At 34.4% G+C, this 24092-nt stretch overlaps 2 protein-coding genes across 5 annotated transcripts in view; one reads left to right on the top strand and one right to left on the bottom strand.

Moving 5' to 3' along the window:
• The window catches only part of LOC130813331 (J domain-containing protein spf31-like), a 13403-nt gene extending 3985 nt beyond the window's left edge, over positions 1 to 9418 (top strand). Inside the window, exons 2-9 of one of the 2 annotated variants that reach the window (XM_057679146.1) lie at positions 5835 to 5925; positions 6018 to 6078; positions 6471 to 6548; positions 6847 to 6920; positions 8162 to 8272; positions 8352 to 8459; positions 8528 to 8566; positions 8637 to 9418. In XM_057679146.1, coding sequence (XP_057535129.1) covers positions 5835 to 5925; positions 6018 to 6078; positions 6471 to 6548; positions 6847 to 6920; positions 8162 to 8272; positions 8352 to 8459; positions 8528 to 8566; positions 8637 to 8723 — 649 coding nt within the window. In that variant the 3' untranslated portion in view covers positions 8724 to 9418. The remainder of the gene's footprint in view (positions 1 to 5834; positions 5926 to 6017; positions 6079 to 6470; positions 6549 to 6846; positions 6921 to 8161; positions 8273 to 8351; positions 8460 to 8527; positions 8567 to 8636) is intronic. The other variant, XM_057679147.1, reaches the window with a different exon arrangement.
• LOC130813330 (serine/threonine-protein phosphatase BSL3) lies at positions 9163 to 24092 on the bottom strand. 3 transcript variants are annotated; one of them, XM_057679143.1, is made up of 22 exons: positions 23827 to 24092; positions 23082 to 23450; positions 19756 to 19816; positions 19496 to 19574; positions 19303 to 19382; positions 19128 to 19222; positions 18926 to 19025; positions 17066 to 17135; positions 16182 to 16283; positions 16016 to 16097; positions 15262 to 15441; positions 14412 to 14685; positions 14067 to 14307; positions 13693 to 13863; positions 12536 to 12774; positions 12322 to 12406; positions 12116 to 12214; positions 11797 to 11996; positions 11633 to 11708; positions 10148 to 10283; positions 9917 to 10056; positions 9163 to 9815 (listed from the first exon to the last, which is right to left on the bottom strand). In XM_057679143.1, the coding sequence occupies exons 2-22, from the start codon at positions 23434 to 23436 to the stop codon at positions 9732 to 9734; spliced, it is 2949 nt and encodes a 982-aa protein (XP_057535126.1). In that variant the 5' UTR covers positions 23437 to 23450; positions 23827 to 24092; the 3' UTR covers positions 9163 to 9731. The 3 variants fall into 3 exon arrangements, with proteins under 3 accessions (XP_057535126.1, XP_057535128.1, XP_057535125.1); XM_057679145.1 differs by having other exon boundaries at positions 23082 to 23454; positions 23827 to 24010; XM_057679142.1 differs by having other exon boundaries at positions 23082 to 24007.

The following is a 24092-nucleotide window of genomic DNA, read 5'->3' as shown; positions in this document are numbered from 1 at the left end:
AAATGAAAGATTATTGACAAACAAGCATAAACGTGTCTTTAAAACTGAATAATTAAAGGGAAATAAGTTAAAGCTACTTGCCTTCTTGTCTAATCCCCATAAACCTAGAATACAACTCATACTTAGGCTGTGGTAGTGGTTCAATAAGATGAAACTTGCTAAGCACATGTTTAGGGTGTTTGTGTGATCTTGGTTCCTCTTATTAGCTTATACGATTGTTACCAGGATCGTGGTACAATGCAGGTCACATCAGTGTAATCATCAATGACCAATGCCTCACTTTCTCCATAGACAAGGAAGTTGTTCTTAGTTTTTCATAAGTACTTAAGGATTGTTTTTGCCACTGTCCAACGAACATCTCTAGGGTTCGCCTCGTATCTGCCATACATGCTCAAAGCAAGTGCACATCTGCTCGAGTTTAACCCTATTCCTGAGGCATAAGGTATTTTACTCATCCGCTCAACTTCTTCAGTGTTGACCGGACAAAGTCTTGCTAAGCGATAAGCCAAGTTGCATTGGAATGAACCTCTCTTAGAGTTTGCCATGTTGAACTTTGCAAGAATCTTATTCAAATAAGCTTAATGACTAAGTCAAATCATTTCTTTAGATCTATCTCTGTAGATCCTGATCCCAAGAATATACTAGGTCTCACCCAATTCTTTTGTAGAAAAACAAGATTTAAGTCAATTCTTAACTGACTCAAGAATGGGAAAATTGTTTCCAATGAGAATTATGTTATTTACATACAATACAAGGAAAGTGATATAACTCCGTCTCAACTTCTTGTACACACAAGATTCCTCTTCCTTTCTAAGAAAATCAAACTATTAGTCCTTAGAGTTTTGCACCCTTTCACCATGTTTTGTGAAAGGTGATTTGTTATCTTACCCATTAGGTAATATTCACATACATCTAATGGCTCGTAGTCATTAGTTTTAAGAATTTCATTCTTATAGAGTTTTTCTATGCGTTTAAAGCTAATGTGTCATAATTGACAATGCCAGATGTATGTTGGATTATGATTATTTGCCTTAAGTATTTTGCATTCTATGCTTTAGATGTGCATGTGCTTGTCTAAATCTAAGACATACAAAACATTTGATAATTTTCCATAAGCATATAATATATTATTCGTAAACATTAAATAATCACCATTATTAATAGTAAAAGAAAAACCTTCTCGATCTAAAACATGAATCAAGATAATATTTGTAGTTATTCCAGGTATGAAATGACAATCATTTAAAGAAATAACTAAGACTTATTGAAAACAACAATTGAAGATCATAACTTCGATATTTGCTACTTTAGCTCCATTTCCAACTCGAAGTGTACCTTCTCCCTTCACCAGCTTTCTATTGCTTCATAAGTTGTCATATTAAGATTTATAACATCTTTTCTTCTACGTATTTCGGGCATTCCAATGAACAATCTCATTGCAATGAAATCACCTTTGCTCAGTAGCTACCTTAGGTTTCTTGGCTTTAGGTTTTGGAGTCGGAGTTGTGACTTTTGCAATTTTTTTTTCCTTTTTCAGCTTTTGAAGCCTTGCATTTCTTAAAGTTTGTGGTCTTCTTGACCAACAAGACATCCTTGATGAGCTTGTGGGGATCTTTAGGGATGCTCCTCTAAGTTTGCAGCAATATCCCACAACTCTTGCAGGGGATGGCTTTTCCATTTTGCATGTAGAAATAACCCCTAAAGGTGTTAAATCCATCATGCAATGAATCCATGATGATGTCGATGATAAGCTCTATAGGTTAAGAGAAATCTAGTTTCTCAATCTGTTGAAATATCCAATCATATTGAGGATTGTCCCCTTTTTAGCTCACATAGCAAAATCTTGCAATTCTGCTCAAACCTTTCCAGGCTATCTTGTTGCTGACACATTGCTTTCAGTTGTTGTATAATGTCGGTTGGATCTCTTTTGGAAGTCCGGCTCCATGCATGATAGCATCAAACATGTTACCTAGTTTGAGTTCTCAATAATTGCCCGCAAACAGTTCTTTTGATTGGCTTGACATTATTAGGAAGCTCAACAGGAAGTTGGTGTCAAGAATAACTTTTCGCCCCTCACACCTACGAACAATTTTTAGATTTCTTTCCCAATCAAGAAAATTCTTCGCATTTAATTTTTTCTTCTCAAGGGTTGAGCGAGGATTGAAGACATTATTTGATTAGTTAGCCATAATCTACAGTTCAGAATTGTAATAGTTTAGTTTATCAATTATATGCAAAAGATCATATTTTAATAAAACATAATTTATTTCATAATAAATATGGTCTTATGAAATAAAACAACCAAATTCCCATTAATTTAAATAATAAACGAACTTTGGCCCACTTTTATTACTTGAATCGCAAGGTAAGTGAACTTTTCATTAGTTATACCACTTATGATTCTTGATATATACTAATCATTTATTTCTTTTTGATACTAAGTGCTAAACCCGTTAATTTACTTAGATGAGTCAATACCATTAATTTTAAGACTTTAAATTCTAAACCCTTTAGGTCACTCAAAATCTCGTCCTATTCTATCAGATTAAAAGTGATACCATGCTAACCTATCACTAGTGATGTGAAGTTTAATAGGTTTAATTAATTGGCCTAATCGACAACTCAGTTTAAAACTTTAGTCTTGTTGAAAGTGGAAGTTTAATTCACAACAATTAAATAAACTGAGACACATATAGGCATAATAATAATGCATACTTTAAAAGCAAAAATGAAATGCAATAAAATAAATCTAGTATGCCCATCCTAATCTTAATATAGCTATTACATAGGATTACAACAAAATATTTTTGAGTCTTGGATTGCATCCATTTTGTGCCACAATTTTGGATCACCTTCACTTTAAATCACCTTTGTAGAAAAAGTCTTCTTGAATACATATATAATAACTTAAATCTAAATCTATTAATAATCTTAATTACATTCAAAATAAACGGTACCTAAACCACTAATGTCATACTAGATTTGCCATCATACAATATCACATATTATAATCAGATAACATATAAAAATATGATATTTTAATGAATATAACAAATTAAATCATTAATTTTGTTAAAAAAATTAACTCTTAAGTTATCAAAAAAATCCTTAATCATTAAAGTTAACACTTTACGTAATTAATTAATTTAACTAATTTAAATTATTGACTTTCTTTAAATTAAGGAAAAATTACCCAGAATAATCCAACCTTTACTCGAATTTCCTACAATAATTTCAACTATTGATTAACCATAAATAATCCGAAGTTTTGAATCACTTAACCAAGAATGTTGTTCCACAAATATTAACTTGCTATCATAGGTTAACTTTTAAAAAAATAAAGGAAAAATACAAATAAAAACAAAAATACTAAAAATTAAAAGTAAAATAAAAATTAAAAGAAAAACAACCCCTCCCCTTCCCCTTTCCCGCTGCCACCCCATCTTCACTGTCTTCCGACCGTCTCCCACCCTACTGTCACTGTATCTTTTAACAGGCCACTACATTCCTATCCATGACATGCCAAAAAGAATTTCAATATCTCTTTCATCCTGTTCCAACAAAACTAATCCACATGAACTTGGTTTTCACCAATATCTGAAAAACAGATTAGTTTCATTTTTCAATTCATAAAAGATTAATCAAAATAACATGATCATTAAAGAGCTTCCAATGGCAGCATAGCCTAGACCTTTTCCATGGCAGCAAACAATTACCATCTCTCTGCAAATGGCTTCCAATGGCAGCAAACACATGACCAGTATAAACACAAGTGACATAAAAGAGGTTCTTTAGGTCAGCTATGGCTTTCAATGGAGTAGCATAGCCTGCACCTTTTCCATTTTTTTTTAAAGTTTCATGAAGTCAAGATTGAGATGGGTTTATATTAGAACCCCAAGTAAGGCAATACATGGATTTTTTTTTTTGAAAGTTTCATGAGCAATTTTTGTGGGCAGTAGATACTAAAGAGAAGCATTATAATGAAGCAAATAGTACTCCTAAAGTTGAAGAACCGATAATAGTGGTCAAGGTGTAGTAGTGGAGAAGGGGAAGTAGGATTGGGCCAACGAGGAATACGTTGGTGGTGGTGGGAAAGTGTTGTTTTTTTCCACATTTTTTTTTGACAATTTTAATTTATTTTTTTATTTTGTTTTACTAAAAAAACCTGTTGAACAAGTTAAAGGTCATTCGAGAGCACTCTTGGCAAACACTCTAAAATTGAGATTATTCATAGTTAATCAATAGTTGGGATTATTGTAGGAAAATCGAGTAAAGGTTAGATTATTCTAAGTAATTAATAATGAAAGGAAAGAAATTAGTATTAATTTTCTATTCATAATTAAAGTTGGGGTTAAAAAAACTAAAAACTGGAAAATGCAAAAACAAATGCCCCATAAACCAAGGAGAAAAAGGGTTGTAGAAAGGAGAAATCCGCGTGTGGCCCGTTGCACTTGGTCAATGCTTCCCTTTTCCTCTCCTTTTGACGTTTGAGTTCAGAGACATCAGCCATTAATGGCGAAACAAAGAAACTGAAATACAACTCTAAACAACCATACCACTGAAAATAAATCCCAAAAAAAAGAAACAATTTTGGTTTAATTAACTGGTTGAAAATGATTTTAATAGGGAAAAAATAAATAAAATAACGTTTTTAGTGTGTTTGTGTATATTAAGTATTTAGAAAAGAAGAAATTTGACACCCAAATTTCGATTCTTGAGTTTTAATTTTGGGCAAAACACTAAAATATCTCAGAAGATATGTTTGGTAAAAATTAATTGTGAAATTTCTTAAATTTTATGAAGTTAATCAAATTGGGGGAACCAAATTAAGTTTTATGTGGAAAAAGGTTTTTTGGCCAAAATCATTTCTAATTATTTTAATTCAACAATCAAATTGTTAAAATAATCAATTGTAGGAAGGAGACATCAAAAGTTCAAACATAATTACTCTAAAAAACTAACTTTTCGTAAGTCTTGATTTTTAATTTTGATATGTCTATAATAAAAAAATTAAACGTTTCTAATTAAAATCTGAATTTAATTATAAATTTTAATTCATATAAATTAAAATAATTTTATCAAGTAATTTTAACCCAAATTGATCTCTTTTGATAGAATGAAATAATAAATTACTTGGATAAAAAAGTTATGATCGCATAAAAAATATACAAGAGGTTAACTAATACAACTATAAGAATTCATAGATGTCAAATGAGGAATATAACAATTGTATAACATCTATAACCCAGGAAAATTTGTATATCAAATAGATGAATCAATAAAGTGAGTTCAGAATTAACAAGCTTTGATAAATCCTTGTACGGTAATGTAGAGATAAATGCCAAATTTGATTTATCTGATTAGTCCACTTAGATCTATCAATGATGTTTAAGCACCTAACATTGAGAAAAACAATGAAAGAAGAAACAAATTCTCTTTCTATTTTCTCTTTCAATCGGTTTTCTATTACTAACTACCAAGCCTATATAAAAGGTCAAAACCTTAATAGTCCAAAAACGTACGTTATTCTCTAGCAAGCAACTTTAGCATATTAAATGTGTAATTTTTATCTCCATATTAATCCTATATATATTTAATATGTATTGTTAGACTGTTTCTTGGAAATAATCCTTCAACTGATATATTGGTTCATGTAGTCGAACCCAATCTTTGGGGATCAAGGATCTAGTATTGTTGTTTGTTGTAGATTAGTATTAGATTAGTAACAAATTAAGCATAGATTTGTTAGCTACAACTTTTCACTCTCGACTTCATATTGTTGGGATTAAGTTGTTGGCAATGTTGTGGCGTCATTAACTATTTAATACTTACAGGATCCTCTCATGCTTCAAGTTAAACCCGTTTGAGTTTCTTAGCCTATCATTTGATTCGTCGGTTGAAGATGTGAAAAAACAATATCGAAAGGTGATTTCGTCTGTCTGGAGTATCTATGCTCATATTGTGATCATTTCTATATCAGCTTGCCATAATTAAGTGCTTTATTGTTTGACATGTAGTTATCATTGATGGTTCACCCTGATAAATGCAAGCATCCACAAGCAAAGGAAGCTTTTGGCGGTGAGTTGAAAAATACATTGTATTCTAGAACAAACAACCTTGCTTCTATGATCGTGATGTCTTGGGTGTGAAATGGTTGTGTGGGAATCATTAATCAAATAAGTACCAGTTGTGCACTTCATGCATCTTTTACTTCATAGTTTTACTACCCCCTTGGAACTATAGTTTTTAGGGAGGAGCAGTTCACTTTTTCTCTTGGTGGATCTTAACCTCATATTTGATTATGATTGCCTTGATTTTCCAATTCTACTAATGCACGCTACTTTCATGGACATTTTTGTCTACTTCATCTTATACATGAATTCGTGTTTTGTTTTTTTTTGGCTAAATGTTTACGTTTTTACTGCATTTTATGCTACACTTGTTTGCTAGTGACCTCCAAATTTGTGCAGCATTAGCAAAAGCTCAACAGCAACTTCTTGATTCACAAGAAAGAGAGTATGTTCTTAGTCAAGTAAAAGCAGCAAAAGGTAAAAATAGAAAAAATAAATAAAACAGCTTATTTACAACACCAACATACTTGAGCTGGATTTGTTATGGTCTTTTCTTTTGGGGAGTTTTTTATGGTTCATTTTGCTTTTTATTTCAAAAAATATGGTCTCTTTTTTTTTGAAAGAAAAAAATTGATCTCTTTAGTAGCTCTGTTTCACATTTCACTCCTTTCTCTTGCACATTCTTTTCATTCTGGTCTCTTGGTGTTAATTATAATTTAATCGTTTTTGGCATCCTTTTGAGTTCAGAATGTTAAATTTTTCATTGGAATTGCAGAGGAACTTCTATCTGTGAGGAAGAAGCAGTTAAAGAAAGACACTGCTTCAAAAATTAAATCTTTAGTTGATGAGGTACATACACGCTTGTCATTCCTTCTGAACATGTATCAGCTTGTTCGTTTATAATTCTCATAAATCTGAGCTGTACTTTTATTGTTCGGATGATATTGTTCCTCTCTACGTTCTCATTCTTTGGAATCAATATCACGTATTCATAGACTAACCTGCTGTTGATTCATTTAAGTGTACAACACGTTTTTGTAATGTGATCCCAATATAATTATGAAAAGGCGGCCTTTTAAGAATGGTACATGTAGAGGTCAATCTGCATCACAATCATGAAGCCAATTAAAAATGACGTCATGATGCATTTAAATTGTTGGGTTGAATGACAACATCCAGTTGGTGAGGGGGGATCTATCATAGTTACATGGAACGTGGAACGTAGCCTCGTTCCGCTATTTGGGAACATCTATCCCCAATCACCACGAAACGCGACCCAAATCACGTTCCGGTGTAAAAGATCTTTTTTAAAAGGTATCTTAGCGCTCATGTACAAATTAAAAGAAAAAAGAAGGAATAATGAGATGAAACCTAGAAAACTAAAAATATTCAACTTAAAAAGATTTCTTAAAACAAAAAAATAATTTAAATATACTTTTGTTTTCAAATATACTTTTTACATCATGTATCTTGTCCAATCATTCTTGAGTCAATCTTGGTTGCGTTCCTTGTTCCTGTTCCCCGTTCCAAACCGAATGTCGTTCCAGGTAACAATGGGATCTATTGCCGACAAGACCAAGGCTTGATTCTTGATGTGACCTTGTTCTCTGGTAAATGACCTTACAAGATTTTACAATCAACCTAACTTTTAAAATCATATCGCTGAGATCGTAATGCGGAGCCACTGCTGATTTGCTTGCATCATCGCCATCTATTGCCGACAAACCCAAGAAAAAGAAAAGGGAAAAACAAGGCTTCTTTGTTTGGAGATCTTGATGGCTAAATTTGTCTTCTGCTTGACTTGCAGAAGATGGTTTTAGGTAGACTAGAAACCATTTACAGCTTGGCATAATATACAATGTGTCTAAAACTTCTGTCTGTTACGTAAAACCTTATATGTAATCTATAGATAGGAAATTACTTTGGTACGATGAAAATAAAATTTGAAAGGGATTTAGGAACTTAATTTGATTATGACTCTACAATCTACCATATAAGGTTAAGGCCCTGTTACTGTATATAGATGTCCATGCTATTGTTACATAACAGTTATCATTTGTACTTTTTGTAATATTTGAAAGCATTGACAGAAATTTGATCAAGAATACGAGCAGTCAGAAGTGTTCCAGCAGCAGCTAAAATTGAAAGTACGAGAAATCCTAACTGACCAAGAATGGAGGAGGAGAAAAATGGCTATGAGGGTATACACCATTGTTATCATGTTTTGAAACCTTGTATTTATGTATGTTTTTACCTCAAATTCCTTAATTTTGTTACTAGATATCTGAGGAGGAAGGTAGGCTTAAGAAAGATGAAGAGGAACAAAAAGAGATGTGGAAAAGGAAGCGTGAACATGAAGAACAGTGGGAAGGAACACGAGAAAATAGGGTATGCTACTTCTTATAAAGCTGGTGTATAGTAGAATAGACGACATTATGTATCTGTTTGTATTGTAGGTTTCTAGTTGGAGAGACTTCATGAAGACTGGAAAGAAGGTAAGAATTGTGAGTGCTCTTATCTTTACAAATTGTGCACTCAATACTAAAGAGCCGGCTGTCTATTCAGGGCAAAAAGGGTGAGATTCGACCACCAAAGCTTAAAACAGAAGATCCAAACAAATCTTACGTTCAAAGGCCAGTGAAACGAGGTTAATGTCTCACCTGTGAATTTCTGGGCTTTCACACCTTCAAATCTCTTTACCATATTCCTTTTGTAAGTGTAAGGCAGTCTTTTGGGTTCTCGTGGCTGAAACTAAAGGACAAAAGAGAGAGTTATTAACCCTGTCCCTGTACTTTATAAGAATGTATGCCACATTGTTAACGCTGCACCGACTCTTCCACCATAAGGTCGCCATGATTTTTATTTTGGTCTGATGCTTTATTTTCTTTAATTCTTTTGGCACTGAATTCGTGAATTAGCCTAGTCATTAGAGAAATTCTTGTCCATCTTTGTGATCGAAATTCAAGTTTTATGTTATGGTCCATTGCAAGGTATGAGACTTGCCCCACCTTAATAGTGTGCATTTAGTCTTTTGAGTGAGCTCTTACATTTGCCTAAAAGGCGTATAACGGACCATAATTTTCAATGATTAGAATTTCAAATGGAAAGATTCTGTAATTAATGAGCTGAACAAAAGAACTAAAGAGCAAATACATCTCAATACAAAATTACACAAACATTACTTCTATAATACAAAGAAACTGTCATTCTCGGCATGGATTTGATATAACGATACCTCACCTACAGCAAATACACCCCCAAACTTTTGTGACAAATACACCCTAAAGGAAGACGGGTAAAATAATATAAGAGAAACCAATCATAATACCCAAAACTATCAACCTGACTAAAGATATAACCCAGACTCTGGGCTTTCCACCAGTATATTAGATCAAATGTACAAGGGCCAACTCGCTAGCTAGGATACTCATGCTGCCAATTATAGCACATCCCACTTTGAGGAGAGAACCGTTTTTCACAATGCGATCCACACACTTCACATTCTGAACGTTTTGGTATCACAAGAGGATCTTCAAAATCTTCATGGCTCGAGCATTGCTGAATTCAGGACATTCTATATACAGCATCCTGCTATACCAAATGCCAAAACCCTCCTCCGGTGAAGGAAGTGAAATATGAATGAGTATGTTTTCACTTCTTTTAGATCCAGGCAAGAGAACCTCGATCGTTTGCAACTTGAGGGCGACCTCTAGTTGGTGTCGGCGGTCGGTTTGCGTTGAGCTCCTACAGCCAGATGCAAGAATAATTTTTTAAATGGTTTATTGGAGATGAAACTAGCATCAAGCATATAATCTAAAAGAAGAAAATTCACAAATTCACCATACCTGCATCCAAGTGTCTTCAATATGACGTTCTGGAGATGTCTCCGGTGATGATATTGCCGGGGGAAGAGGATGAATGAGTTTTGGAACCACCACTAGATCCCTTCCTAATACCAGGATAGCTCCAGCATTGTTTGCAGTACCTGGAAAAGAGAAGATCAATGCTAATAACAAGCCAGCTCCTGTCAGAAAATAAATTTGGCAGAATGAGGAGCAAAATGGTCTTAAACATACCGCAATAGTTCGTAGCCGAAAATAATGTGATTAAATGCCCCTGAGCAAACCGTTCAAAACCATCCATGACACATTCGTGAGCACGTACAATCAATTGGAGATCATTGTTGTTGCAGAACTCCATGACACGATCAGGCTGTAAAATAGGAGTACAACCACTATTTAAAAACCGCACATATCTGAGATGGTGACAGCAGATCATCATAGCATCTTTGACAGATAATTATAACATGAACAGTAATATTCATTCACATTAAAGCATCGTTAGAATTAATCTCATAGTCTGAAGCTGTGGAGCATAACAATGAAAAGATAAATATACACACCACATGCAGTTAATGTTTTCACTACAAATGAACTTTCTTCAGATATAAAACTATAGAATTCTAATAGAATCAACTTTCTACACAAAATATGTTCCATCACATGATATCATAGTATAAAACCATTGCATTGCATCGGCCCTATTGTAATTGTTTTCAATACAAACGAACCGATATTTCCCGCATTGTAAAAGTGTAATAAAAACCGCATTTTAGGCCGTATCAAGGGATATCTTATAGTTCAACCGATATTTAAACGTTACGATAACCGCTCACTCCCGTTACCGCATCACTGTTACGATAACCACATTTTTACACTATGCATGTTACTTTAAAAGCACTGAAATCAAGAAAAATAAGCGTTTAAAAAATAATCCAATCCAGAATTCCCAAAATGACAACATACCTCATTTCAAGAGAAAAAATCTAGTCAACATGGATTGATAAAGTTGTTATTCGGTTGTTAAACAATACCAACACAAGAACAAAATTGACTGCACACGAACCCGATGAATTTTCATCCTAAAACCAAATGGTAATAGAAGGAGTAGCTCATTAAGCTAATATATTAGTCAACCTCTCTTATTGTTCGATGAGGAACCACATGTAAGTTATTTTCCAACGTGTGTGCTCATAGGCGGTTATTTTGCATGTATGAAACAATATGTAAAATAGATCAAGCTGATTTACTGATAAATTATGATCATCAGATATCTCACTAGTCAAACAAACTTCGCAATATTTTAACAATATTGATTGTAGCAACAAACCTACAATGACAAAGATTGGTACCTCATGAGGAAACAGGATTTTAAAATTGATAGCCATTTGAGATAGATTAAAAGAAACTAAATACTTCCATGATCATCAACTTCATAGCAGCTAAAAGAAACTAAATACTTCCATGATCATCAACTTCATAGCAGCTAAAAGAAACTAAATACTTCCATGATCATCAACTTCATAGCAGCTAATCAAAAATATAATTTCAAGTGGTAACCATGATTATATGTTCCAGTTCCGAATCCACCCAATGAAAAAAGAGAAGGGAAAATAGAGCAGGGAAAAAGAAGGGTATAGATGCCACAAACAAATGTCCTAATTAGCTTCAGTATCCACATTTACTTTCTTTACTCGAGCAACTTGCAAAAATATCACTCACCCCAAATGTAACTAAACCAGGACCTCTGGCATTTGGACGCAACCCTTCCACACTGTCATTTTCTGTAGGATCCGACCTGCAAAATTCATTCTTACATAAGCTTACAATCTGTATCCTAGATCCAAATACCAAACCAATCAGCTACAAAGAAGAGGGTGTCTAACCACAACAAATCCATAAGAACGATTGACCCAGCTTCCATTGTGATTGGACGCTGAATATTCTCGATCTGTTCCACATGATTTATCGAACGTCCAATGCCACCATGCATACATATAATTTTTTTCTCTATAAGAGCTGCCAAAGGAAGCCAGTTGAATAATCTGTTGAACCGATGCCATGCCCAGATACCGTCTCTTTCACCCTAATACAAAATGGAGATTATTTTCAACTTCTATGAAAAAATATATATTTTAGATGTTCCAAAATCATTGCATTACAATTTTGATATTTTACATCATTGCAAAAGAACAAATGACATACCATGCGTTCAATACACTCAATCCTGAAGCCAAAGAGGGCATTTATATCAGCAGCTTCATGGTTTCCTCGAATCAAATGTACATTATGAGGATATTCAACCTGATATTGAAACAACAACAGATATAAGATAAATACTTCTCTCTCCTGGCCTCCACCCCTTTTCTCCCCTGAACCTCCAAATGAATACTAAAAGTAAAGAACAGTACCTTCAATGCAAGTAGAAGTGTAATGGTTTCCAAACTATGTTGTCCCCGGTCTACGTAGTCACCTAAGAAGAGGTAATCTATATAGCTGACAACAGATTAAGATAATCAGCATGAGAAAACCCAGTAACACTTGTTTTAGGGTAGGTGCTAGAACTAGTGACAACCAAACAAATAGAACCGAAACAATTAACTTAAGCACAGCTAAAACACTTACGATATATCTCCAGCAGTTGAAGGAGCACCATATTCATCAAACAGTCGCATAAGATCCCCAAACTGGCCATGCAAATCACCAAAGATTTTAATAGGAGCCCTAAGTTGAAGGACACTTGGTTCACTTGCAAAAATTCGTTCAGCACTGTCACAGAGATCTGCAATGTCATTGCAATCCAAAAAAAACTGCCGACGAACAGGAGGCTTCCAACCTCTAGGTTTTAGAAGATGGGCTATGACCTAACAAGAAAGACATGGTATCATCAGCAAACAGAACTCAAGCCTTAATTCCATGGCTTAGAAACTTAAAAACACAGTCAATGAAAGTCGGAACAAATCCCTAGCAGCACACCAACAAAAAAGTCAGGTACCTAATGCATTTTGCAGGGTGACCAAAATCAGATAAAAAGTTGAAAGCCACTGGTACTAGAAAATAAAAATAAAAACTCATTACTTTTATGAATTTTTGTGGGTGTAATACTACCACCTTGAAGCTTGAACCATCTAAAGGGACTGGTACTATAAATTTTTGTGAGCAGGGAATCATGCAGTGAGGTCCTATAAATTGTTTCATGTGGGGATCAAAGTATATGATATAGGCATGGATATGCAACACAAGGCCAACAGCCTTTACCAGGCTCTACTACAACACTGTTCGGCAAGACACTTTATGCAGATGTTTCAATGTTGCACAAGTTTCTGATGTCAAACCACCACCAAACCCTAAAGACAAGACTAAGCTTGGTCATTTGTGAATCAAGAAATCATGAATCTTAATGCATGAATGTGTCACCTACTCCACCAGACTAAATCACAATATTATCAGAAGTGTTGACATGATCAAACTCTACAAAATTGTGAATTTGAAGTTACCATAGACAAGCTTGGCATGACTTTCAATGGCTAGAGTATAAGCTAGAGAAACCACCATCATTGGGCCATAGAGAATAGCCCCATGGTCATATTAACCCCCAAAACGGTTCAATGTCAGTAACTTCTTTATATAAACTTTTATCTTGCGTGGGCATTCTGAAATCAACTCTGTTCACATGGGTGAGATTGAAAATCTAGACATCACAATACTACTGCCTATGGACAGAATCCAACAGAACACTCTTTTTTGTATGCTTTTCAGATGAGAACAAGATATTTACGCACCTTCTTTGGGATGCTGTTGATAGACATTTGCCGATTAAGTAGTTTCCTTGCAGCCGTAGCATTTTCAGGAGTTCCATAACTAACACGCCTACCTTCATTCTCAAACTGATCAATAGATAGCTGTCTAACCATGCCACCCAAAGCACCACCAGTTTCTGCAGCTACAACCACCTATAAATACATATATGTTATCAAACAACAAAATATTGCTGAGAAACCACATGCAGAAATGGGTCCAAGGCATGAAATAAATACCTACAGCTGATAAAAAAATTAAGTATCATTTAATACACAAACAGAACTGATACGGACCAATTTTTGGTGTTTAGTGCATAAATAAACATGCAATGAGAGGTATGAAATAAGATACTAACAGCTCGATGATGAAGTCTGACTCCTGGTGGAGGGGTACTATTCGATGCAGAAGAGTCAAGCTTGACCATGGTTGATATAGATTTCCCACTTGGTGTTGCCTCAGCGCCACGGTCACCCCTATCTGGCAGTTCTACTTCACCATTTACTTGCCTTGCTTTAGCCGCAGCTAACGTAGCACTAATAGCCTCTGCCTCTGCTGCTGCGGCTTCAACCAAATACTCAACTCCTTTGCTAAGTCTCCTGCAAATACTTGCATCAGTAAATCTCTCCAATTCACAGGCAAAAATGACCCATTCAACAGTCTAAAAGTCAAGCCAGGCTCCGTTAATTTGACTTTAGCTCACCTGCTTCCCTGCAACATGGCATTTTCATGGCTTATATCTGTGTAAATATCACCATTTACAGGAGGAGCGACAGGGCTCCCCAGCACGACGGAACCATCAGGAGATGATTCAGAATCATTCTCACGTAACCTATCATCTGCAAAGCCATATCGGCTAGACAATCTTCCTGGCGATGAATTGGAAGCAGCAGCTACAGCTGCAGCATGTGAAGCTGCACTTGTGGTCTCAGCAGCAGCAAGATCTTCAGCACGAAGTAAGTCATCAAGCAACACACCTATAACAAAAAAATGGACTCTATCATTTAACTAATAAAGAAACTTTTGCAAATAAAATCTATAAAAATAAAATCCCTTCAGTCGGCTAGTTGATAGAATAGGAGACAGGAAAACACCACACAAGATAAATAAATTGCACATGAAATAGAAAAACAAAAGAAATGAGCGAATTGGACCCACCGAATTTGATAGCAGCAAAAAAAAGACTGAAACTTTCAACAAGAACTACATTAGAAAAAACATCATGAAATCAAAGACATCCATGAATCTCAAACACCAGAATGTACTAGATGTTGTAAAATCTTCAAAAACTAGCCCATGGAATAACAGAAAATATTAACATTTAATATACAAGCTGTGGTTTACACAACTATAGATTTAGAGCATCTAAGCTTTCTGTAGAGCAAGCGTGTGCATAACAAATACAGAATAAAGAAAGCGAAATCCGCTTGGTAAACACGCAATTAAGAACCAACAGAAAAGCTCCATAAAATTAACATTTTACTTTGATGTTCATTTCATTTCACTTCAGTAATAGAAAGAAGAAATGCATAGCTAAAGCTAAGATATCTTACCACCCCTTAAACCGCCATAAATGAAAATCAAGTCACCAACTGCAGCAGCTGCATGCCTGCACCGCCTTGTTAGCTCTACAGAAGCATCTCCTCCAGCAGCATCAGCACTATACCGGCCGGTTCTTGGACTAGTAACAACAGACTTTGTATCACACCAAACTCCTGCTGCTGTATCCAATACTGCAATAGAAGGAAAAAGATGTGTTATAAATGAAAAGGAATCAAAATCTACATTACAGAAACAAAATAAACAAACCCACAGCACAAAAGAAGACAGAAAATCTACATAATACTTGAAAACCACAAAGCCTGATTTGGATAAGGCATCATATATTTTTGCTTTTCCTCTAGTCAAGAGATATAATATAAGTTTCACTGGTGAAAATAGAAGGTATTAGAAAAGATGGAAAAAACAATAAGCAATACCAATTCACATTTAGCTTTGTACAGAAATAAAAAGTTCCACCTTTTTCTATAAAGGAAACAACAATCCAATACCCAATGTCATGTCGATATATTCCACCTAACTTGTAGAAACAAAGAGGTTGTTTGATCGACTAAAGGAACAAAAATTTTAGACTCAAGAAAGGAGAAAATTTTTAAAATGTAGCTAAAAGAAAGTGTGTGACAAGTACAACCAACTATTTCAATAACATTAAGTTGACATATGAGTAAGATCTACACTCTAAAATCATCATGAAGCCCCTTACAAGAGAAATCAAGGTCAAGTAAAATAACTATGATCACAACAGACCTGCAACACTGGATGAATCTTCCACCATACGCCCACCACCAAGTGCACCTCCAGACACATGTAGACGTGCATTAACAAAAACCTATATTTCATAATTCCGAAGGAAAGTTAAGAGAATGAAAAATTTAGAGAAAACTGACTGAAACAATATAGAAATGGAACACACCGCTGCATGCTGGTATCTAGGAGATGGTGAAACACCAGGAGCAATGGCCCATTCCCACCGACCATCTCTATGCTTAGCAAGTCCATATGCACTAGCTAATGGCTGCACAAAAATATGCAAGAGAAGATTCTATAATAAGACGCAAAGAAAGCAAAAGGAACCTTATTTACCAAAAAAATTTGCAAGTGGCCTAACAAGTAAAAGGACAGACGTTATCAGAACCATTTCAAATCATGCACAAACCCACTTTCCTTAAAAACTTCATAAAACCAAAGAATAAGTACTAGAGTGAAAAATCCATACAAGATCACCTAGTATGAATAAAAAGCTACTCTGTCCCAAGAAATATAATAAAAAAAGGCAAGGAATATAAAAAATTCACCTACATAAAATAGCATTGATCAGCAAGAGGCACACTCCCACCATTGTTATTGTTCACTAAAACTCCCTCCCAAAAAGATTGTTGAACTTACTATGTCCCATTTTATATCTTCTTTAGCTTAAGTGCACATTTTGCCAATCATAATATTGTCCAATTTTCACACCATTGTTATTGTTCACTAAAACTCCCTCCCAAAAAGATTGTTGACCTTACTATGTCCCATTTTATATCTTCTTTAGCTTAAGTGCACATTTAGCCTATCATAATATTGTCCAATACTACAGATTAGCTATTATAAATTGTGAAAATCTTAGTATTTGCGAAAATCAAAATGAGTAATATCTTCAGGATGAGGGTGCAATAAAGAGAAGACAAATAGTCACAAGTTCAAAGCACCATTTCTATACAAAATTCATTTTCACACTCTAAACCACCCAATATTATTAGAGTGGAAGAACGCGTAGTAGGTCTTTTACACACCATTTTAATACTTTCAACTCACCACACTGTTTGTATCTCTCCCTCCACAGAGTAGAAGTAGACCATCAGAGCGTGCACTTGCTGTTGCATACCTAACCAGTATTGAAGAAAAAAAGAATAAATAAAGCAAATCCCAGCAAAGTAGTAACGGCAGCAGCGAAGCCAGCTAATAATTAAAAATAGCATAAACTCCCTATGTCCTGTCCGAAGTTACTGAAAGTGACACGTTATGAGGGGAAATTTCACTCAATAGCAATCTCAAAGGGACAATCTTAAAGGGGTGGAGGAGTACACAATGGATACCAGTCTAACATCGTTCAAGAAAGAGAGTAAGCACAATGCATTTAAGTGTAAAGAAAAAAGAAACAGAGGCCCTTTCTCCTGTAAGGAAATAGCCTCCGAGGATTATTAGAAACCTTCAGAATCTCCAACAGCAACACCTACCTGATAGAAGCATTTAATGATATTTGGGCCACTCCTTAGACAGCTAAGGCTCTGTTCGGAAACATTTTAGTTTTCTTGTTTTATGAAATTGAAAAACTAGAAATGGATTTCAGTACTTGTTTATGAATTTTCAAAAAAAAAAAAAAAAACAGCACAAAATTTGTCATTTAAATATAGTTCGACTAAAACAGGTAGCTAAAAGTAACAATATTCATTGGATTTGTATAAGATATTGATTATAGAAGTATATTCAAACAAACCTGGGAATATTTTAACATATTCAATACAATGAAAATTTGAAGTTTAATCTCTAATTTATGTGATTATCATATTGGCAGAGCCTTAATCCTAGAGAATACAAAGAGAAACATAAATTGATGATGAGAAATTGAACATTGCATATAGTAACAAGGGGGAGTGAATGGCCGTACATATGCAACAAAATAAAGTAAAACCAATAAAAGTGCTTTTGTTAAAATTTCTTTTTACAAAAACCGTTGAATACTTCTTTTAAATTAGAATTACCGAACAGGTTTTGGCTTTATTTTTGAAAAGTAAAAACAAAACACCCGAAACTAAAATGGTACCAAACGCTACCTTACGGAATTAGATACTAGTATCTCTCTACACTGCTGATCACAAAGCACCATTTTTCTAACAGTAATAATTCATCTAGATAAAGGGAATCATATCTATCCCTACTAGGCAGTATTCCAGCTTAAAAGAATGGCCAATCCACAAAAATTAAGATTAGGAAAAACAGTTGGCAGTAAGAAGCAAAGCAACTGGTCACATATACTAACAAGGGACAAAAGCACACACCAAGTACTACTACAAGAAGAGGCAGAAAGGTTGAAAAAACCTATGCAAAAGCAACTTTTGGTTATCACAAGAGATCAATTCAATGTACAGCAGATTTGGACTTGTCAGCCATCATTATCAGACCACTGAAAATCCACAAGTAATACAAGAACATCAGAACGCCTCAAGCACACTAAAGAGGCAAAGACGAGGATACTTGGGGGTTTTGGAACCAGTACAAGGACAGCCATTAATTAGGGGGGAAGAAAGTTTAAAAGAGGAAATGAGATCAAACTTCCATGACAATAAGTATTGCACCACATAGCGCACCACAACATTTATTAGCTGTCATTGGAGCTTTCATAACAAGTTACTAGAAATATTTACAGCTGAAATAACCCACTAGGTCTTTATATTATTAACATTATATCTGTCTAGCTTCCCTCTCCTACCCCCAACACTTGACCAAAAGAAAGGAAAAAAAATGAGAGACAACTAGCAAGCAAGGTGCATATAAGTAACTCCATTTTGAGAAGCTACGAACCAATGCGAGCACACAGGTTATTCCAGTAAATAATCAGCATGCAACCTTATCATGAAAAGAGTACAGAACAAAATGGGACGAGGAGGAATTTACATGCACGGAGGTGGACCTTCACCTTCAGGTTCCAGCTTCCTCCATTCATATGGTTTTGCTGCAGTATCCAACGCCCAAACATCAGCCAAGGGCCGCTTTCCTACAAGTAGTTAGTATTTTGATTTGCATGAGTGCCAATTAGAAAATCAGAAAGCACAAATTACTGTCTATGAGAATAAAGAGAACAGTGAAAGACACTCACCATCGTTGCCACCAATGCACATAAGATATCTTTGTCCCACAAGAGCCATAACATGTCCATAACGTGGCCCAGGACCAGGGCCTTGAACAACAACCCTATTAAACAATTTTAAATTAAGAATATTTCACTGCAGCTTCTAGGGTAAACAACTTGGAAAAATAAACAAACAAGAAACCTATGCCATCGTGGCCTTTGTTGTGTCAGGTCGAGGACATGTAGATCTTCGGCAGACAACCCAGCAGGACCAATACCACCCTATCACAAATTAAAAGCGGCAAACCAGCAACAGTCAATAATATAAATTCAAAGGATAAATGAAAACCATAGAGTACACCGCAGAGACAGACAAAATGATATTTCCTACTAACCTGTATAACCACCATAGTGCCTACAGCAGTGGCCACATGAGCTGCCCTGGGTGTTGGGGGATCTCCGATGGGAGTGATCCTGAAAGTTGACATAATAAGACATGTAATTGTTCACATATAGTGTCTTCTGCCTCTTAAGTCTTCCCCAACGAATTAATAAAAACACCCTTTACCTCTTAAATCTTTTCCATGAAATAAAAAAGCCCACAAGATACAGAGGTTACACATATGAAAGAAAAGTCAAGAAAGTTTCCTCTTACCTTGACCATTTATTTGAGGTCACGTCATAACAATGAACATCAGCAGTAGCACCTGCTAACCCTACCATCCAAAGAAGCATACAGTTCCAATCAAAGAGAGCACCAAAAATCACACTTCACTGTCAATCACCAAGAACAATCCAAAAGTATCATTCTACCCTTACTTTTCCAGGAGCAAACACCAGTATCTACTGATAAAATTACACTCCATTTGGCCTCTTTTAAATATCAGTATTACTCCCCACCATCAGTAAAAAAAATTAAAAATAAAAAAAAAAAAAAAAAAAACCAGCACTGTCCCAAACATTTCAAGAACAGGCAGTTACTTCTATAAGAAAAACCCAATCTGATAACAGTCTACAGATTAATATACAAATTGATGACAAGAGTAGACACATAATAGTTAAATCCTCCAAAACTCTTAGTGGTTAAGTACTCAAGTGCACCATATACATTTGCAAATCAATATCGGAAAACTCAAGATTGATAGCCAATATCCATATGCAAATTGTTAACGACATATAAAGAAATAAAAAAACACTAGTGTTGTTATCAGTTAGGCTAAAGTTAGTATTCTCATGTCTTGTTAATATCTTGCAAATCAATATCATCTAATTCAAGGTTAACGGCAGATACCAATCAGTAAATTAATAACAAGAGAGTTTACCAATCATCATAAAAGCTAAATAAAAAAAACAAATTGATAACAAGATGCATTAATACAAAAAGAATTTAACTATTGCCGCTTGAAGTTTTTACGATCCAAGTACCTTCAATCGATAATATTTGTCATCAAATCCAACATTTGTTACTAACCAATGAGTCAATAGTATTCTACTTCACAAATCACAACCACCAAATCCAATAAGAAAATTACAACCCACAAAATGTTTCACTAACTACCTAATTTACTTCTGTCTTATCAAACTAACACTTTATGCAGCAAGAACCAACTTATATCAAACAATCATATTACAAAAAATACCACAAATATTAACTATTGTCAGCTAGAAGTTTTTACTATCTATGTCAATAAAATCAATACTAATTGTCATTTAAAACAAACTTTTCTCACTAAAATAATTCATATCAGATTATCAATCTCTCTCCAAAGTCCAAACCCAATAACAAATCAATCTTTCACTAACTACCAAGTGTATTTCTTTTTGGAGCATATTAGCACTATATACTACTCAAATCAACTTAAATAAAACCATCATATCATATTGTAAATACTAAATGCAATAACATCCACAAAACCTACCACAATAAAGCACGCGACTCAAAGAAAATCTAATAGATACGACGAAAACCACAAAATCGAAAGAAATAAAGCTAGCAACATACTGATACCAATTAGAAAATTGATAACAAGACACATAAATACTAAAAAATATTAACTATTATTGGTTTGAAGTTTTTACTATCCAAGTACCTTAAAATTATAATATTTCTTCACTAAAGCCAAATTCTTCGCTACAAAAATCCATGAGCAGTTTTTCATTCTCACTTCAAATAATTATCATATGAACCAACAGTATCTACTTCACAATCACGCCAAATCCAATAACAAATCAAATCTTTCACTAAAAACCACCTAATTTATTTCTTTTTCAGCAAACTAGCACCTTATACACTTATATTAAACAATCACATCATATTATGACATTAAATACCAAAACTATTAACTATTATCGGTTTTAAGCTTTTACTATCCATGTACATTAAATCGATATTAACTGTCATTTAACTCAACTTTCCTCAATACAGTACTCAATCACCGTTTCTCATTCTCACCTCAAAATTTAAATCCAATAACAAATCAAATCTTTCACTAGCAACCAAGTTTACTTCCTTTTTCAAACTCAAAATTTCTCGCTGAAATCCTTAAGCAGTTTATCATTCTCACTCCAAATTATTACACACGCGTCAATTGTACTCTAATTCACAGCCATGCCAAATCCAATAGCAAATCGAATCACTGGAAACCACCTAATTCACTTCTTTTTAGCAAACTAGCACATTAGACAGCTCAAATCAACTTAAACTAAACAAAGATATTATTATGACATACAAATACCAAAGATATTAACTTCTATCAGTTTCATGCTTTTACCATAAATGTACCTTAAATCGATGATAATCATCATTTAACTCAACCTCTCTCACTACAATAAACCACAAGTAGTTTATTATGCTCACTCCAGATCCAATAACAAATCAAATCTTCCACAAACAACTACCATGTTTGTTTCCTTTTTTAAACTCAAAATTCCTCACAATGATTAAACATCAGCAATTTATCATTCTCAAATCTCAACCAACAATTATCCTAGACGCCATCAGTATTATACTTCACAACCATGCCAAATCCAATAACAAATCAAATGTTTCAATAAAACTAATTAATTTAATTCCTATTTACAAAACTAGAACTCCATAAGGCTCAAACTAAGTTAAACTTAAATTAATAATCATGTTATGACAAAAAATACTAAAAATATCATTTATCATTGGTTCCATGCCTTTACTATCCATGTACCTTAAATCAATAATAATCGTCTTTTAACTCTATCTTCCTTATTATCCATCAATGGTTAGTCATTTTCATTTCAAGTCCAATAACAAATCAAATCTTACACTAACAGCTATTTTATTTGCTTCCTTTTTAGAAACTAGCACTTTACTCACCTCAAATCAACTTAATTTAAATAATCAATCATGTCATAATTACCAGAACCTATAACGTCCACAACCCTAACACAATATAATTAATTTGAACGCAAATATAATAATCTAATAATCTAATAAATATGAAAATTCGGATTCAAAAAAAAAAAAAAGAAATCTTGTAACATTCTGATATCAACTAGAAAATAGAGTAGATAATAATAATAAGACGAATATATACCTATAAAATACTTCCATTAACTATTATTACCGGTCTTAGGATTTTACTATCCAGGTACCTTAAATTGATAACATTCATCATTAAACCCAAAATTCCTCACTACAATAATCCGTCAGCAGTTTATCTTTGTCTGGACAATTTTCCTATGCATCAACAGTAGTCTACTCCACAATCACGCCAAATAGAATAGCAAATCAAATCTATCACTAACTACAACTCAGTTTATTTCCTTTTTGAGAAAATTAGCACTTAATACAGCTTAAACCAACTTAAATTAAACAATCATATCATGTCATAAATACCAAAAACAATAAACTTCATAAACCCTAAAACAATAAAGTACTTAACTCAAAACACAAAATCTAATAATTACAACGACAACCGCAAAATGAAAGAAATAAAGTTCGCAACATACTGATGCCAGCACTTCCGGCAGAAGAAGGAGTTCCAGTAGCAGCAGAATTTCCTTCTAAAGCAGTAGCACCACCAAAAAGTATCAACCTAGGCCCAATATACCCTGGGCTTCCTTCTTCTCCAACTGCCGGAACTGACGTCAAAGTATGTCCACACCGCGGCCCAGGCCCATCATCTGGCTTCTCTATTATCGCATGCACATCTGTATAACTCGGCGCACATCTCGGTCCAACTATCTGCTGTTGTTGTAATACATCTTTCTCCATCGGAGAGGATAGAGGAGAAGAAGACGTTGTTGGTGGTGTAGATGAAGGTGACAAAGACGATGTCGTTACAGGATCTTGATCGTTCTCCATTGAGGTAGTCGAATCTACCTCCATTTTTGGAAAAAATTGATATTTAACAAAAAATACCCTGATTATTTAACTCAACTATTGCGCAACTCACAAATCAAAATTAAAATCAAAATCAAATTACTATTTGTGTTGGATCGAACTTCCGTCTTTCGATTCAAAAAATGGAGGAAAGAGAAAATGAAAATAATTATCATCCTCTTTCTCACTCCATGCTGAAAGCCACCAAAAGTCGAAAGAGTTGCCTATTTTCTCTCTCTTCGAAAAAACTTTTGTTATGTTTTCCGAAAATCTGTTTTCTTTTTTATTTGAAAAAAGGTTTTAATTACTGTACACTGGGCAATGAGAAAGGAAAGAGAAAGTTTTACATAACGGCCGATGATGGAGACTTACGGCGTCAGGTTAGAGACTGAAGATGGCGGTGGCGGGCCTGACAGCTTCGGAAATTGAGAGATGTTTTTATGGTCTGATTGATACTTTAGATAAATTTGTTAAAAATGGACTAGAGATTTTGGAAGTAGGACCTTAATCCTCGACCATTAATTTCTGAACATCTTTCTAAAATCTCCCAAATAGCATAACAATAATTGAATAAAAGATAGGTTTCCTTAAAATGAATAAAAGATAGTTTTTGTTAATGCTCCTTTGAGCAGCTAATG

The sequence above is a fragment of the Amaranthus tricolor genome, chromosome 5 (genome assembly GCF_026212465.1).
Source record: "Amaranthus tricolor cultivar Red isolate AtriRed21 chromosome 5, ASM2621246v1, whole genome shotgun sequence".
NCBI lineage: Eukaryota > Viridiplantae > Streptophyta > Magnoliopsida > Caryophyllales > Amaranthaceae > Amaranthus > Amaranthus tricolor.
Note: the sequence above shows the minus strand (reverse complement) of the source record. Positions and strands in the feature narration are given on the sequence as shown.